General features: G+C 42.9%; 1 protein-coding gene across 1 annotated transcript in view; it reads left to right on the forward strand.

Moving 5' to 3' along the window:
• Nucleotides 1-1,061: 1,061 nt before the first annotated feature.
• LOC126185920 (zygotic DNA replication licensing factor mcm3) overlaps nucleotides 1,062-15,678 on the forward strand; it is a 114,529-nt gene continuing 99,912 nt past the window's right edge. The window contains exons 1-2 of the mRNA XM_049928168.1: nucleotides 1,062-1,279; nucleotides 1,556-1,668. Of these exons, the coding sequence (XP_049784125.1) occupies nucleotides 1,202-1,279; nucleotides 1,556-1,668 (191 nt within the window). The 5' untranslated portion in view covers nucleotides 1,062-1,201. The remainder of the gene's footprint in view (nucleotides 1,280-1,555; nucleotides 1,669-15,678) is intronic.

Consider the following 15,678-nt stretch of genomic DNA (forward strand, 5'->3'; position numbering starts at 1 on the left):
GATTTCGTCTTGGATTTACGTTTACACGTGTAAAATGATTCATAGTTTTGCAGATCATGCACATTATACCCTTTACAGCACGTGTCCTGCAGTAGCAAAGTTCAGATGCCTGCTCTGGCAGTTCGTACAACGATGTGCTTGCTCCATGTGCGGTTTCATTTTCGCAAATCTGTGCCACCCTGTTTCTTCTTACAGAAACATTTTTGATAATAAAACACGCAGTATACACTTAATCAAGTTTCACGTCAAATTTGTTACACGTCAAGCACTTTTTATTATTTCTGATGCACTTATTCTGGGAACATACTCGCAATTTACACTCGGCGCCATCTTGTACTCCGGACAGTGGCCCCATTTACATGCAACACATCTTCCGAAAGACGAACGGCGAATTTCGGAAACCGTTTTTCGCTGTCGTTTCAGAAGCAGACAACTTAACCCAGTTAAATATGATGCCTGGAAAACAGCTGTTACAGTTTTTGATTTAATCAGCGCATTCGCTAATACTCTTCAAAACAGCTTCATTGTAATATTGCTGCCTTCCCTCACTATAAAAAAAAAAAACACTCCGTCCATATTAACTTGTGATTTTTAAAACGAGACGAAACCTGGCAGCCCAAGCACGTTTCAAAACTGGTTGCGTTTACATTGTAGCGAAAATCGGTTGCGAAAGTGGAAAACCGGGAACTAGAAGCGGATTTCCCGAATGACCACCAAGATGCGTTATGGGGAAATCGGTTTACGAAATTCGGCTCTGGGAGCCCCATGCAAATTGGGTGAGTGTGAATACACCTTGATGAGACGGCCAATATGAACTGGCCTTTTGCCGTGCCACCTTTCTACGTTGCGCCAGCTCCAGGTCTCGACTCCGCTTGGCGGTCCGTTCCATTCCGTAACGCAATGTGAAGCGGCCTTAACCTATCGTATCGACTTGATAACTTATAACCTTTCTTCTTCGCATATAATTTACCCTCGGGAAATAATATGTGGTTATGGAGATATTTTAAATTTGGAAGATGATAACTTCCTTTTTACAGGTTGGTAGTAACAATTGAATAACTGACAGCGTTAGATGGCGGTAACACTTTCCCGCGCTATTTGGGTGTTGCGTATGTGTGGTGCGTGGTAATCAAACACGGTGAATAGTACATAATAGTCATTTCAGCCAGTACTATTGATAAATATCGTTTTTTAACTCAAAATGGCAATGGAAGAAGCGGATGTTGATCAGAGACTGAGAGGCTATCAGAGAGAATACCTAGACTTTCTCGACGACGAGGTAAATTTGTTAGTTAATCGTGTTGTGTAATTTAAATGTGTGATCCTTTCTCAGTAATGATTAGATTGAATAACTTATTAATAAACATATAGCCTACATGCCCTTTCATGTATAATTGTAGTAGGAGGCACAATAGCTACGAACACTGCTGGGAAAATAAAAAGATTTTAAATTTTTCCTGCTGTAGCCTTACCAAAAAAGGTTTTACAAACATTGCAATCTTTTGTGTATGTTTTCAGCTCACTTGGTTGTTAATGTTGTTCGTATTTGTTGTAGGAAGACCAAGGACGTTATTCAAAATTAGTTAAGGATATGGTCGCTGATAAACGGAGACGGTTGGTTGTTAATATAAATGATTTGCGGAGGAAGAATCCGTTGAGGGCAGCAAGGTATTGTTTAATATAAGTGTAATTCTAAGTATAACAAAACTTAACTTTATTTATGTTTTGTTAACGCTACTTTCCGATTTAGCGCATTGATGATACTTTTTACTGACTAATAGGGTACTGATCAAGGCTGCTTGTAACATGAAAACTTCCTAACTGCTGCAGTCATTCAATTTCGTGCCTCCACTTAAATGAAAATAAATTTAGTGTTTTGCACTCCAGTCTGTTTTCCTGTTTCTTTTAGTAACTCGGAATATGCGTTGGTTGTTGATCATCTTTCAGTCTTTTTAATGGTTGTCACAATGAGAATATCAGGCTGCTGTATGTTGGAACTAGTAATTCACATGATTGTAACCTTTTCTTCTCAGACACTTTGGAGTCACAGTTTTGAAAACTGTTTCCTTTACGAAAAGCATTCAAATTCATATTTACTCGTTTGTTTCGTTATTTGCATGTTCCTTCCTATCCAGTTGTCAACTATACTAAACATAAGAACTTATCAACTGAATCTAAGATTCTGTTAATCGGTTTCATATTTGCTGCTACTTGTTTTCCCAGTCTTAACGACAAACCAAAGGTAAGGTTCCTCAGATATGATATTCTTTATTAGTTTTCCATGCTTAAGAATTTTCTAACGTCTTCTTCTAGTGGTGAGAATAGTTGTGGTGATATGGAATCATTTGTCCTTAAATTTCTCATTCTAGTTAAGTTTAGTGGAAGTTTCAGCACTGACATATATTTAAATCTACATATTTACTTCCTTTTCTATTTGAAAGTTTTGAGTTTTTCATCACCAGAATGTTGTTTTGTTTGCTTGCCTCTGCTTAGTTCTTTGTTGTGGGCCAAGTAATAAATGTTAACAACTAAGATGTAGTATTGTATGGAGCACAAATGAGCTCAAATTTTGTATCAACTGAGCTCTGAATGATTTTACTGGATTGCTGCTTCTGTTACAAATATTTTCTCCTCCCAAGAACAGTAATCAGAAAATTATTGATGTTTCAGTGTATTGTACATAAAGTTATAATTTTCAGGCAGAACTGTCGAGAAGTAGTAGGCTTGACATGTGGTTACCAGCAAGCCACCTGGACACCTTTTAGTGACAACCAGAACTAAGATACAGAAGCAGGTCTTGCAGTAAAGATTAGCTTTGTGGTAGCTTTTAGAATGTTCATGACAAAATTTTAATCGACTAAGTTTTCTACTCTTGCAATAATTGTGTACAGATTTAGTAGAAGTTGAGTCAAAAGCTTTCTCAACATCTAAAAATGCCAGACAGTGGTAACAAGACTCGTTCATTTCTAAATTAAGTTAATGACTTGTAACTAATATGTTGTGTGTGCTGAATCCATTTCTAATGTCGCCTTATTCTTTTGCTGGAGGATCAGTTGTTGGTAATGGATTTAGTGGAAATTTGTACAAGAGGAGGCAGATTGGCCTAAAATTTTGCTTTGTATGGCTGCTTTTGCATGAAAGAGGTTGTACTCATCGCTGTTGCAATGAGCAAGCATTGTACATCTTATTTATTGTATACACAGTGAGTGAGTGCTATGATACATTTAGTGATACATATATAATTCAGTTTACTTATTTTGTGAACCTGCTGTAACATACTCTCCTCATACCCTCCACCAAACAGTATCCACTCCCCTCCCCCCCCCCCCTCCCTCTGTCCTATTACTTGATCCCCATTCACGTCATTTGCCATTTGCCAATGCACCCGCCCATCTTTCCCCACTCTTCGTCTTTTTCAGTCCGGTTTCCCCACCTCCCTGTTCCACAACCTCCTGACTTGCACCTGTTGCCATCCTAGTGCCTGCGCACTCTGCCAGACAGCACTCCTCTCTTTTTTCCCCACCCGTACACTGCTATCCTTTCCCCTTCCAGTCAACTGCTTCCATCCCTTCTGACCTGAGCTGCTGGAGCTGCCGCTCAGGTGCGTGTGAGTTGTGCTTGCTGCTGGCATGGCTGAATGGTGTGTGTTCTCTTCTGCTGATGAAGGCTATGCTGAAAGCTCATATGTAAGTGTCTTTTAATTTTGCCTCTTTGCAACTTACCATCTTTGCAGTAAGTAACAATCTACCTTATCCTACATTGTTGATATTCTCATTGGTAGAGAACGTATGCCACTGTTTGAGGTGTTGTCTTTCATTGCAATAACTCCAAAAATAATTTTTTAAGTCCTTTTAAATTATTTTTTCTTTGTATTCTTTTCTGTTGACACTATGTCCTGCATATTTGTCTCCTCATACTTGAGTGATTAACACACCTCATCTGACATTACCTATGGTTTGTTGCCCGAAAGGAGACACATCCAGCTTTTTTTAGAATCGGGTGGGGGTAACTGTATGGTTGCTGCCCTCGTAGTAACATCCACCCTTATCTGTTATTTTGTAAGTGCTTTGAGTTATAAAGCCTACGTTATGTTTCACAAGCCTTATGAGTGGGCATAGTTTTGCTATAAGTATGAAGACTGACTTGATATTATATCAGGAGCCAGCTAATGTTCCCTGTCACTGAACTGCATAATGGCAAAAATGCAAGCTTCGTGCTCCTCCTCAATGGTGTTCTGCTGGCAGGTACCTCCTGAAATTGTTTGCAATTTTTATGTGTTTGTTTGTTGTAGCCATTATCATGGCTTCTCTAGTTCAGTTATTGTTGTAAGTTCGTGGCATGAGGTGGCTTCTGTTTGACAATTCTGGTCTGTAGCATAATTGCTCAGAGCACATAGCATTTACAAAATACAATGTGAGTAAATAAAGTATTACGTTGACGGACGATGCATACTGTAGAACATCAGTAGATACAACAAAGTGTGTGTGAATAAGCCCTTCAGAGAAATTGGCAGTAGCTCACACACACTGGAAACAGGCACAATGTATGTTCAGGGCCACCTCTATCACTCCCCCCCAGGGGGTCCACAACTCTTTTGTGGATACATGCGTAGCGAGCACGGGACCCTGAGCTAATGTGGCCTTCCTTCCTTTCCGGGCTGCATACCTTCCCTTTCTGCATCCTTCCCCATCCCCCCCTCTTCGCCCCCCTCCCCTCACCTCCGCCTATTTCCTTCCCTTTCTCCCCCTCTGGGAGTATGTTTTGTGCCTACATCCAGAGACGGACGCTCGAAACTGTAAAAAATTCTTTGCTTTCTCCACTTGCAAGTCTTCGTCCTTCCTTTGTCCTTCTCTTTTCCTTACCTCTTCTCTTTGCCCTTTTCTCCGCTGCGGCGTTTGAGACATCTCTTCTTTCCTTTCCCTTTCTCTTTTTTCACCCTGTGCATGTCTGAAGGCCGACCCACGCATTTCCATGTGCAGCCGGTAACGGGGTAATGCTTAATTTCCCGCCCCGGGTAGACAGGTAGGACACGTATGTACCCCCTGGTAACAGCCAGGCCCAGGGAGGGGTGATTACCTGAGCTGATACCTTCCAAAAGTGCTGATTGGTCCCTCCGTCCGTTTGTTGGGGGGTGTGACCTGAGGTGTGAACAATCACCTAAGGCGGGAGTGCCCTCAGAGAGGGCCCCCACAAAGGAGGAGCACGCCATCGGAGACGCCGGTAATCATGGGGGATACTTTCGCAATGGTTTCCTCATCTTCTACTATGTCAGCTCACAAGCGTAAGTTCAATGAGTCTCAGCCACAGACAGTCCTTCCATTGTTACCACAGTTCCTTGTTGTTCCTCGGTCTGACGAAGGTCACGACTTCTCCACGGTCAACCCTTTCATTATTCAGAAAGGTGTTGACGCAATTGCAGGTCCTGTAAAGTCTTGTTCCAGATTACGAAATGGCACCTTGTTGTTAGAAACAGTCAGTGCCCTCCGGGCACAAAAATTGCTGCGTACTTCACTGCTACACACCTTCCCTGTCCGGGTGGAACCGCGCCGTACTTTAAATTCGTCACGTGGGGTCGTTTATACACGCTCCCTCGACGGATTGTCCGACGAGGAAATTCAACACTACCTGTCTGACCAGGGCGTAACGGCAGTTCATAGTCATGAAAAGGGTTGACACTAACATCATTCCAACCCGTACTGTCTTCTTGACATTTGACAAAGTTCAACTCCCATCGAAAATCAAAGCAGGCTAGGAGATAATTTTCGTTTGCCCTTACATCCCAAACCCTACGCGTTGCTATCGGTGTCACCGGTTCAATCACACCAGCCAGTCCTGTTCCAATCCGGCCAGATGTGTTACGTGTGGCAAGGATGCCCATGAGGGTGCTTGTCCACCTCCATCCCCTCGTTGCATCAACTGTATGGGTGACCACGCTGCTTCCTCTCAAGATTGCCCCATTTTTAAAGCCGAAAAGCTCATTCAGGAAATCAGAGTGAAGGAAAAGGTGTAGACCTTTGCTTCTCGAAAATTATTCGCCAGTGGACAGCCCACCGTACCTCAGACAGGAAAATACAGCACTGTCCTTGCTTCTCCTCGGCCAACAAAGGTGGCGGCCACGCAGATTTGTGACCTTACCTTTAGTGCCACGGTCGTCAGATCGGCCAGCGCAAAGATCGCCCGTTCAACCTCCCCGCTTTCGCCTGCCCACTCTATGGCTCACCCTTCATCGGGTTCTGCTAAATCTCAAGCCCAAAAGTCAGACATCAAGACTTCGAAAAAAGAGCATACTCGTGAAGATTTTTTACGTACCCCAACTTCACAACCATCGGTTCCTCCTTCATCTAAACATCATGTTTCCAAGAAGGCTAGTAAGAAACCCAGTTCCTCTCCGTCTCCGCCAAGGCGTGTCTCATCTACAGCACCACCTGGCAGTAATCGCCCTCGGCCATCTTGTGTGTCGCCGAGGCGCACTCTGGCGGCCGATCAACCGGCCAATCGCTAGTGGCAGGAGCTGCTCCTGAACAACCTATGGATCAGGATCTTCTGCCTTCGGCTGAATGCCATTCCATGCTGTCGGTCGCAAGCTCTGAGCAGTCGCTGAGTTGACGGCAACCTTGGTCACGTTCCTCCATTTTCTGTTCACCCTATGTCCATTATCCACTGGAATATCAGTGGCCTACGAGCCAATCGGAATGAATTGTCAATCCTCTTACGATCCTACTTGCCGGTCATCTTTTGTCTTCAGGAAACAAAGCTGCGTCTCCATGACCGCTTTGTTCTCCCCCATTTTCAGTCCGTCCGATTTGATCTCCCCTCTGTTGAAGGCACTCCAGCACATGGAGGACTCATTCTTCTCCATGATACTCTCCATTATCACCCAATCCCCTTAAACACTTCCTTCCAAGCTGTCGCTGTCCGTCTTTCCCTTTCTGGATATACCTTTTCTTTTTGTACTCTATACATTCCATCGTCCACACCAATGGCACGAGCTGATCTCCTTCATCTTCTTGGTCAGCTCCCACCACCCCCATTTTCTGGTTGGGGACTTCAATGCCCACCACCCACATTGGGGATCTCCACATCCTTGTTCGCGTGGGTCACTATTGCTAGACGTCTTACACCAAGTGGATCTAGTTTGCCTCAACACTGGGGACCCTACATTTTTGTCTGCCTCCACGACAAATTTCTCTCATTTGGACCTTTCGATCAGTACTGTTCCGCTAGCTCGGCGCTTCGAATGGTCCGCCCTTGATGATACACACTCAAGTGACCACTTTCCATGTGTCCTTAGACTGCAGCCTCAACAGCCATATATGTGCCCGCAACGCTGGAAGTTTGGCCAAGCCAATTGAACACTTTTTTCGTCTCTAGCGACATTCGATGACCGTCACTTTCCTAGCGTCAACGATGAGGTCACACATATTACAGAGTTTATTCTTACAGCTGCGGAACATTCAATACCGCGCACCCCTGCATTGCCCCGGCGCCCCCCAGTTCCTTGGTGGAATGCGGCATGCCGTGACGCAATACGTGAGCGGCGACGTGCTCTTCGCGTTTTCCGCCACCATCCTACTTTGGACAACTGTATCCGCTATAAGCAGTTTCGAGCACGATGCCATCGCGTCATCCGTGATAGCAAGAAGGAAAGCTGGAAATTCTTTACTAGCTCATTTAACAACTTCACTCCCTTCTCGGAAGTTTGGAGTCTGATTCGACGGTTCTCAGGCGCGCCTAGTTTCTCCCCGGTCTCGGGGCTCACTGTCACGCTTGATACATTAGTGGACCCTGTCGCAATTTCTAACTCATTGGGTCAACACTTTGCTGAGATGTCGAGCTCTTCAAATTACCTGCCTGCGTTTCTCCGTAAGAAATGTGCAGCGGAAGTGCGACCTCTTGCTTTCTCCTCTCGAAATCGCGAAAGCTACAATACTGTTTTCTCCATGCGGGAACTCCAACATGCACTCTCTTCTTCTCACTCCTCCGCCCCAGGACTGGATGGTATCCACATCCAAATGTTGCTGCATTTTATCATACCATAGTCTGCTTTACCTCTTTCGCCTTTATAATCGAATTTGGACCGACAGTACTTTTCCCAGACGATGGCGGGAAGCGTCGTTCCAGTTCCGAAACCTGGAAAGGACAAACATCTCCCCTCTAGCTATCACCCCATTTCTCTCACGAGTAGCGTATGTAAGGTTTTGGAGTGTGTGGTGAATTGCCATTTAGCTTGGTGGCTGGAGTCCCGCAGTCTTTTAACAACTGCCCAATGCGGTTTCCGAAAGCATCGTTCTGCAGTTGACCATCTTGTTGCTCTCTCCACTTATATCATGAACAATTTTCTCCGGAAACGCCAAACAGTAGCAATATTTTTTGATCTGGAGAGAGCATACGATACCTGTTGGAGGACAGGCATCCTCCGCACACTGTTGTCTTGGGGCTTTCGAGGTCGGCTGCCCCTTTTTCTTCACGAATTTATGGCAGAGTGCACATTTAGAGTGCGGGTGAACACCACTCTCTCCTTTACTTTCTCCCAAGAGGACGAGGTACCCCAGGGCTCCGTGCTGAGTGTTGTACTGTTTGCCATTGCCATAAATCCGATTATGGATTGTCTCCTTCCTGATGTCTCGGGCTCCCACTTTGTGGACGATTTTGCGATCTACTACAGCTCTCAACGGACCAGCCTTCTTGAATGATGTCTTCAGGGATGTCTCGATCGCCTCCACTCTTGAAACATCGCAACCGGCTTCCGTTTTTCTCCCAGTAAGACCGTTTGTGTTCATTTTTGGCGACGTAAGGAGTTTCTTCCACCCTCCTTACATCTAGGACCTGTCAACCTTCCATTTTCGGACGTCGCTAGATTCTTGGGTCTTATGTTTGACAGAAAACTGTGCTGGTCCTCCCACACTTCCTATCTTTCGGCTCGCTGTCTGCGATCCCTCAACACCCTCCGTGTCCTGAATGGTACCTCCTGGGGAGCGGGCCGAGTGGTCCTTCTCCGCCTCTATCGCGCCTTAGTGCGCTCGAAATTGGACTATGGAAGCATAGTTTACTCCTCTGCTCGGCCGCCTATTCTTCGGCGTCTCGACTCTATCCACCACCGTGGATTACGTTTAGTGTCTGGAGCTTTTTACACCAGCTCTGTGGAAAGCCTTTATGCTGAGACTGCTGAACCTCCGCTGTCCAATCAGCGAGTTGTCCTTCTGAGTTGTTATGCTAGCCATTTTTTTCGACGCCTCCTTGGATGTAGGGTATGCAGGCCGTCCTTCCTCCCTACTACCAACGGAAGTCCGCTTCCGTCAACTGCTCCATTCTCTTTCCTTCTGCTTTTCTAAAACCTTCTTTACAACTTGGGGTACAGCACCACCTTGGCTCTGTCCCCGGATCTGCCTGCTCTGTGACCTTTGTCAATTTCCCAAGGATGGTACCCCTTCACTTGTTTATCGTCGGGCATTTGCTGCTCTATGTGCACAAATGAAGGAAGCCACATTTATTTACACTGATGGCTCGAAAACATCATCAGGTGTAGGGAGTGCCTATATTGTTGGCGACACCCCCAATCGATTTCGGCTTCCCGACCAGTGTTCGGTTTATACTGCGGAGCTTTACGCTGTTCTCCAGGCTGTACAATACATCCGCCGCCATCAGCGGATACAGTATGTTATCTGTTCAGATTCTCTCAGCTCTCTCCTCAGTCTCCAAGCTCTCTACCGTGTCCACCCTCTGGTCCACCGGATTCCGGACTGCCTGTGCTTGCTCCATTTGGGGGGCGTCTCTGTGGCATTCCTCTGGCTCCCAGGACACATTGGTATCTGTGGCAATGAGGCGGCCGATATAGCGGCCAAGGCTGCAGTCTCTCTTCTTCGGCCAGCTATTCGATAGATTCCCTTCGCCGATCTACGGCGTGTTTTATGTTGTTGTGTTGTTCTTTTATGGCACGCACATTGGTCGACACATCCCCATAATAAATTGCGGGACGTGAAAGCTCTTCCCTGTGCTTGGACCTCTTCCTCCCGAACGCGTCGTCGGGAGGAGGTAATTTTAACTAGACTCCGGATAGGGCACTGTCTTTTTAGCCATCGACATCTTTTAAGCGACGATCCTCCCCCACTCTGTTCCCACTGCTCTCAGCTGTGGACGGTAAGACACCTTTTAATTGAGTGCCCCTATTTTACTCCGTTACGCGCCCATCTACAGCTGTCGCCTGATATATCTTCCATTTTAGCAGATGACACGCGCTCGGCCGATCGCATTCTCGAGTTTATTAGTGCCAGGGAGATGACGTCAGTCATTTGAAGCTCTTTTTGGGGACAACCAACCCCTTTCTGTAGTGGATTTTTAAGCTTTTCTTCTCCTTTTAGTTTCTCCAATTTTTTGAGTTTCGTTCCCATTGCTGCTGCTTTCCATTTTCGTTTTTTACCATTTCCTAAGTCACAGACCGGGCGCTAATGACCATAGCAGTTTTGCGCCCTTAAAAAACCCTCTATCATTGTGAATGCTAATGTTTTCAGAGATAGTATAATTAAAAAAACTATTTTAAGCAAAGAGTGGAATTTGTATTGCCATGAGACTTTGCCTCGCACATTATTACCTTAAGGAAGTTGATAGAGATAAAACAGTTAAATACAATGTTTAGAGTAAGCAGTTTGTGGATATATGTATTTCTGTGTTCCACATACATTAAGTACATGTTTCTTCAGTACAGGGGATAAACAATCTATGATCACGAAGAATGGAATTTACAGTATTTGCAGTGTGTTAATCCTACTATATAAAATAGAATGGTCGGTCAATTTCTACTAGGCCCCAAGAACATTATAGAAACTGGATATTAAAATAGCCAGATTAATTCTTTGCTGGACAGTGCTTAAACCAGAACCGCAAATATGCAATAGATGTAGATGTCCTACACATAGAGGGAGAGGCACAAAGCTTGCCCAGTTAGAAATTAAAAAACAGATGTGTGTATCCCCTAATTTACTGCAGAATGAACAGTCCCAATGCAACTGAGGGGAGTCTGCAGAAGAAGATGCTAACCCTCAGTTTAGTAAATATTAGACCGTTCATATTATCTTTTTATTTTTGACGGCAGTGTCATCTATATAATTTCTTCCATCGTGTTGTATTCATGTTCTTGTCTTCAAATGTAATCAAATATCAAAATGTTTAACACTTTCTTATGCTGATCTCCTTAATTATTCACTCCTCTTAGATAGTGCCACAACGTCTATCATTCAGAAATAACAATAAAAAAATACCCCTTCCTTTGCATATAGCTCTATTCCAGTGTGTGATTAGTAATTGTCAGAGTATTTTGTCTCAGTGAATACCGTATTTACTCGAATCTAAGCCGCACCTGAAAAATGAGACTCGAAATCAAGGAAAAAAAAATTTCCCGAATCTAAGCCGCACCTAAAATATGAGACTCGAAATTCAAGGGGAGAGTAAAGTTTTAGGCCGCACCTCCAAATTGAAACAAAGTTGGTCCATTGTAACACGAGACACAATTTAGGTCAAATGAATGACGATACAGCTACAGTAGTTTGGTTCGCGTAGTAAACTTAGCAATTAGGCTTTACCAGGTAGCCATTGCTATGCGTCAGGCGCTCCGTCCATATTTATACGGGTACCCTTCCTTTTTCACGAGCTTCGTCTGGTTTGGATCGATTGCTTATTTTTCTTTGATCTGATAAGTGCCGTTCTCTTTGTTATAGGTGTTTACGTCACTCTAAGCTGAAAATGCATTACTGTACTGTGTCATGTACTGTTTGTCGCATTCTGATAATCAGTGTTTACTGCCTGTCGCCGCCCGCGGCGTGGCTTGCTTTTGTGCGCGCTAACGCCACTTACAATTAAAAAAAGAAAAAGAGAGGAATCGTCTCGTTAGCGAAACAATGGCAAGAGACTGCTAGTTGTTGTTACTAACATTGCTGCTTTCTTTGACAATGATCAACAAGAACCAAATAATAGACTGCGTATGATAGAAGATGTTCTGAACGAGAGTTTAGCGAAAATTTTTCTCTGTTTGAAAATCTTTGCAGACGTCTCTTTAGTATATAACATTCTGTACAGAAATTAGTCATCTTAGATTTAAAAATCTAGTCAATTGACGTGCTTCATTTCTGACTGTATCACTATTAGGCATAAGAATAATACGAATATAAACATGAAATGATATGTATATTCTTCGGCGTTTGCTGTTGTCTCACTCTAGTTTCGTAGTTTATTAAGCAGACAGGATTTAAATGAGATAGCAGCAAACACGAAAGAATACATGGCAAAATGTTTATATACGTATTATTCTTATGGTGAAGAGAATACTGCATGTGATTCACAATTCATAAAAGTTCCTATTAGCAACCATCTCTTCTCATAGGTAGAAAAAATTCAGAACGTAGAGTTGGCCATATTGACAAACATCCCAAACAGTCTTGCCAGTCGGATTTTCGTAGTACAGTACATTGAAATGTTGCTACATTCGAAGACGAACAATACGGAATTTGTATTTACTTCGTTGGATAATGTATGAAAATGCAGTGGTCGAAACTCGGAGCGGAGAAAAAATTTCGTCTTCCACCGTTTTTATTTATTTATTTATTTATTTACTGACGCAGAGGTTTTGGCGCCAGTATTTATCTTTGTGCCTGAAAAGCATGCATGTGAATCGCTACATATATTCGACGTCAGAAGTTAATTGTGGCGGCACCTACCAACATTTTTCAGAACTTCCGATTACTTTGCACTCGATTCTAAGCCGCAGGCAGTTTTTTGGATTACAAAAACCGGAAAAAAAGTGCGGCTTAGATTCGAGTAAATACGGTATCTTAATATTGTACAATACAAACGTAACAATCTCAAAATCAACTTAAGTAACTTATCATTTATGTCGAGAAGGAATAGGTTAAGGAACTGACGTGTTTACCTCTGGTTGCCACTATTCTAGTAAGTTGTGTATTGGAAAAAAGGTGTGCAACTTGAAATCCAGGACCTACACAAATATGATATAGTGTTCTGAAAGAAGGCAGAAGTGTTGTTTTTAACACAGGGTAATTCCTCATACCTGTTGTTAAAGTGTAAGGAGCCAGCCGTGCATTCGGTTCCCACTTTTGCCCTCTGCCGAGAGATATGCAAACATGTTGCTGTCCAACAGTCATTCCTGAGTGCAGTCGAACCAGTCAGATGTTACATAGTGGAAGTTCCTTAAAGTTCAGTGGGATTACATTTTTAATATATCCTCTTGCTTCTTCAGCTGAGTCATTTAGCTACTACGATGGAAAGTGATTGTTTAAAGTACTTGCAACATGCAAATTATCAGTCACGATGATGTCGTTTAGTTTGTTGTAGAATCTTGTACACTGACTGGCTGTCCTGCTTCCCATTTGACAATGCCCCATATAGTTTTAATCTAATCATCTGCATTATTTATTTCTGTCAGGGCATTCTTCTGGATATTTAATGATTGTCCTTAAAACACTCCAATATTTATTGTAGTATGCAAACAGTGTCACATCTTGACATACTGTGGCCTTTATGTGAATTTCCTTCTTCCTTTTACATGCAATTTTTTTTAAATAGATCTTCGGGATAATGTTTTAGTAAAGCAACTTTCAAGTATTGACATAAATTTACTATGGAATAAATTGGATCTGACTTTAGCATCACTTTCTACATGTATCTCATCCCATACCACACCTTTTAGCTTACTTTTAAAAAATTGTATCCTGCTGTTATTAAGAAGTGTCACTGCTCTGTATGAACCGGCCTCTGAATTGTAAGATGCCATACTGTTTGTTTCCTTTAATTATGCATCATAATTAGGTAGTCCATTAGCAATTGCGTACATACACTGTGTGATCAAAAGTACCCGGACACATGACTGAAAATGACTCGCAAGTTTGTGGCACCCTCCATTGGTAATGCTGGAATTCAGTATGGTGCTGGCCCATCCTTAGCCTTCATAACAGCTTCCACTCTCACAGGCATACATTCAATCGGGTGCTGGAAGGTTTCTTGGGGAATGGCAGCCTGTTCTTTAGGGAGCGCTGCACTGAGGAGAGGTATTGATGTTGGTCCGTGAGGCCTGGCACCAAGTTGGCATTCCAAAACATCCCAAAAGTGTTCTATAGGATTCGGGTCAGGACTCTGTGCAGGCCAGTCCACAACAGGGATGTTATTGTCGTGTAACTGGCATGATTTATGGCTTATGAGCAGCCGCTCAACCACGAAATCAAAGTTTTCTCACCTCCTGCCTAACTGTCATAGTACTTGCAGTGGATCCTGATGCAGTTTGGAATTCCTGTGTGATGGTCTGGAAAGATGTCTGCCCATTAAACATTATGACCCTCTTCTACTGTCGGTGGTGTCTGTCAGTCAACAGATGAGGTCAGCATGTATGCTTTTGTGCTGTACGAGTCCCTTCATGTTACCACTTCACTATCACATCGGAAACAGTGGACCTAGGGATGTTTAGGAGTGTAGAAATCTCGTGTACAGATGTGTGACACAAGTGACACCCAATCACCTGACCACGTCCACAGTCCGTGAGTTCCATGGAGCACCCCATTCAGCTCTCTCACGATGTCTCATGACTACTGAGGTTGCTCATATGGAGTACCTAGCAGTAGGTGGCAGCACAATGCACCTAAAATGAAAAAGTATTTTTTTTTTGGGGTGTCCAGATACTTTTGATCACATAGTGTATTAATTATTTCAGCCTGAGCACCATCTATAAAAAGTTATAAATCAGCGATCTACTATTTTCCTTCACACAAGTTGGAAAAGTTACTACTGAAATTAAATTGAAATGTCCAAATAATAATTCTTGTTACTTTTTTTTCTGTCATTTAAAAAATCTACATAGATATCTCCGCAAACTACTAACTGTTTCTTTGTGTCTGAAAATTAGCTAACTAATTCATCTAGAGTTTTCATAAATAACTAAAAGTTTCCGAAGGATATCTGTAGACTGATAAAATTATCAGAGAAGTATTCTGCCGTAACAACTCACAAGCATATGCTTCTAGGTTCTGATCAACACAAAAACTATTTGTTTCCATATTTTTGTGTTAAACTTTTACATGTTTGCGACTCCTCCCTTTTTCATGTAAAATCTACATGAAAATGGCGCAAGTCTGTATGCCTGATATTTAACTTCTCCATCCCTGTGGTTAAGTGTTGTTCAGAGAGGCACAGAACATCTATCACTTCAGAATTTTTTTACATCTTAAAGGCATACAATAAGCTTGTCTATCTTGTTTTTCTAATTCTGCCTAGAAGGCACAGATCTTTCTCCTCTGTTTCATAAATTTCTTATCTAGACTACATATCTCAAACTCCATGGAAGAGTTCAGTTTGCCACTATTTTAGCTGCCCCACTACATTCCCTCATGAAACACCAGCCCACACTCCTGACATGTTTTTCCTGTACCAGTTAAGGTACGGCAATATCCACTTTGTCGCACGTTGCTCTACTCTTATAGTAAAGTAAAAAGAACCCAGTTTAACTGTAATAAAGTAATAATCAGTAAAAACTTATCTTTCGGTGCATTGTGCAACTAACTTCCAGGCAGCAGACAGATGTAGACTGACATGATCAAAGTTTGTTGAACATAAAGTGAATGAAAACTGTAAAAGTAAATATTTTCTAACAACACTCTTAAACCGACATTATCAGGAAATTAT

Source organism: Schistocerca cancellata, chromosome 1 (assembly GCF_023864275.1).
Source record: "Schistocerca cancellata isolate TAMUIC-IGC-003103 chromosome 1, iqSchCanc2.1, whole genome shotgun sequence".
NCBI lineage: Eukaryota > Metazoa > Arthropoda > Insecta > Orthoptera > Acrididae > Schistocerca > Schistocerca cancellata.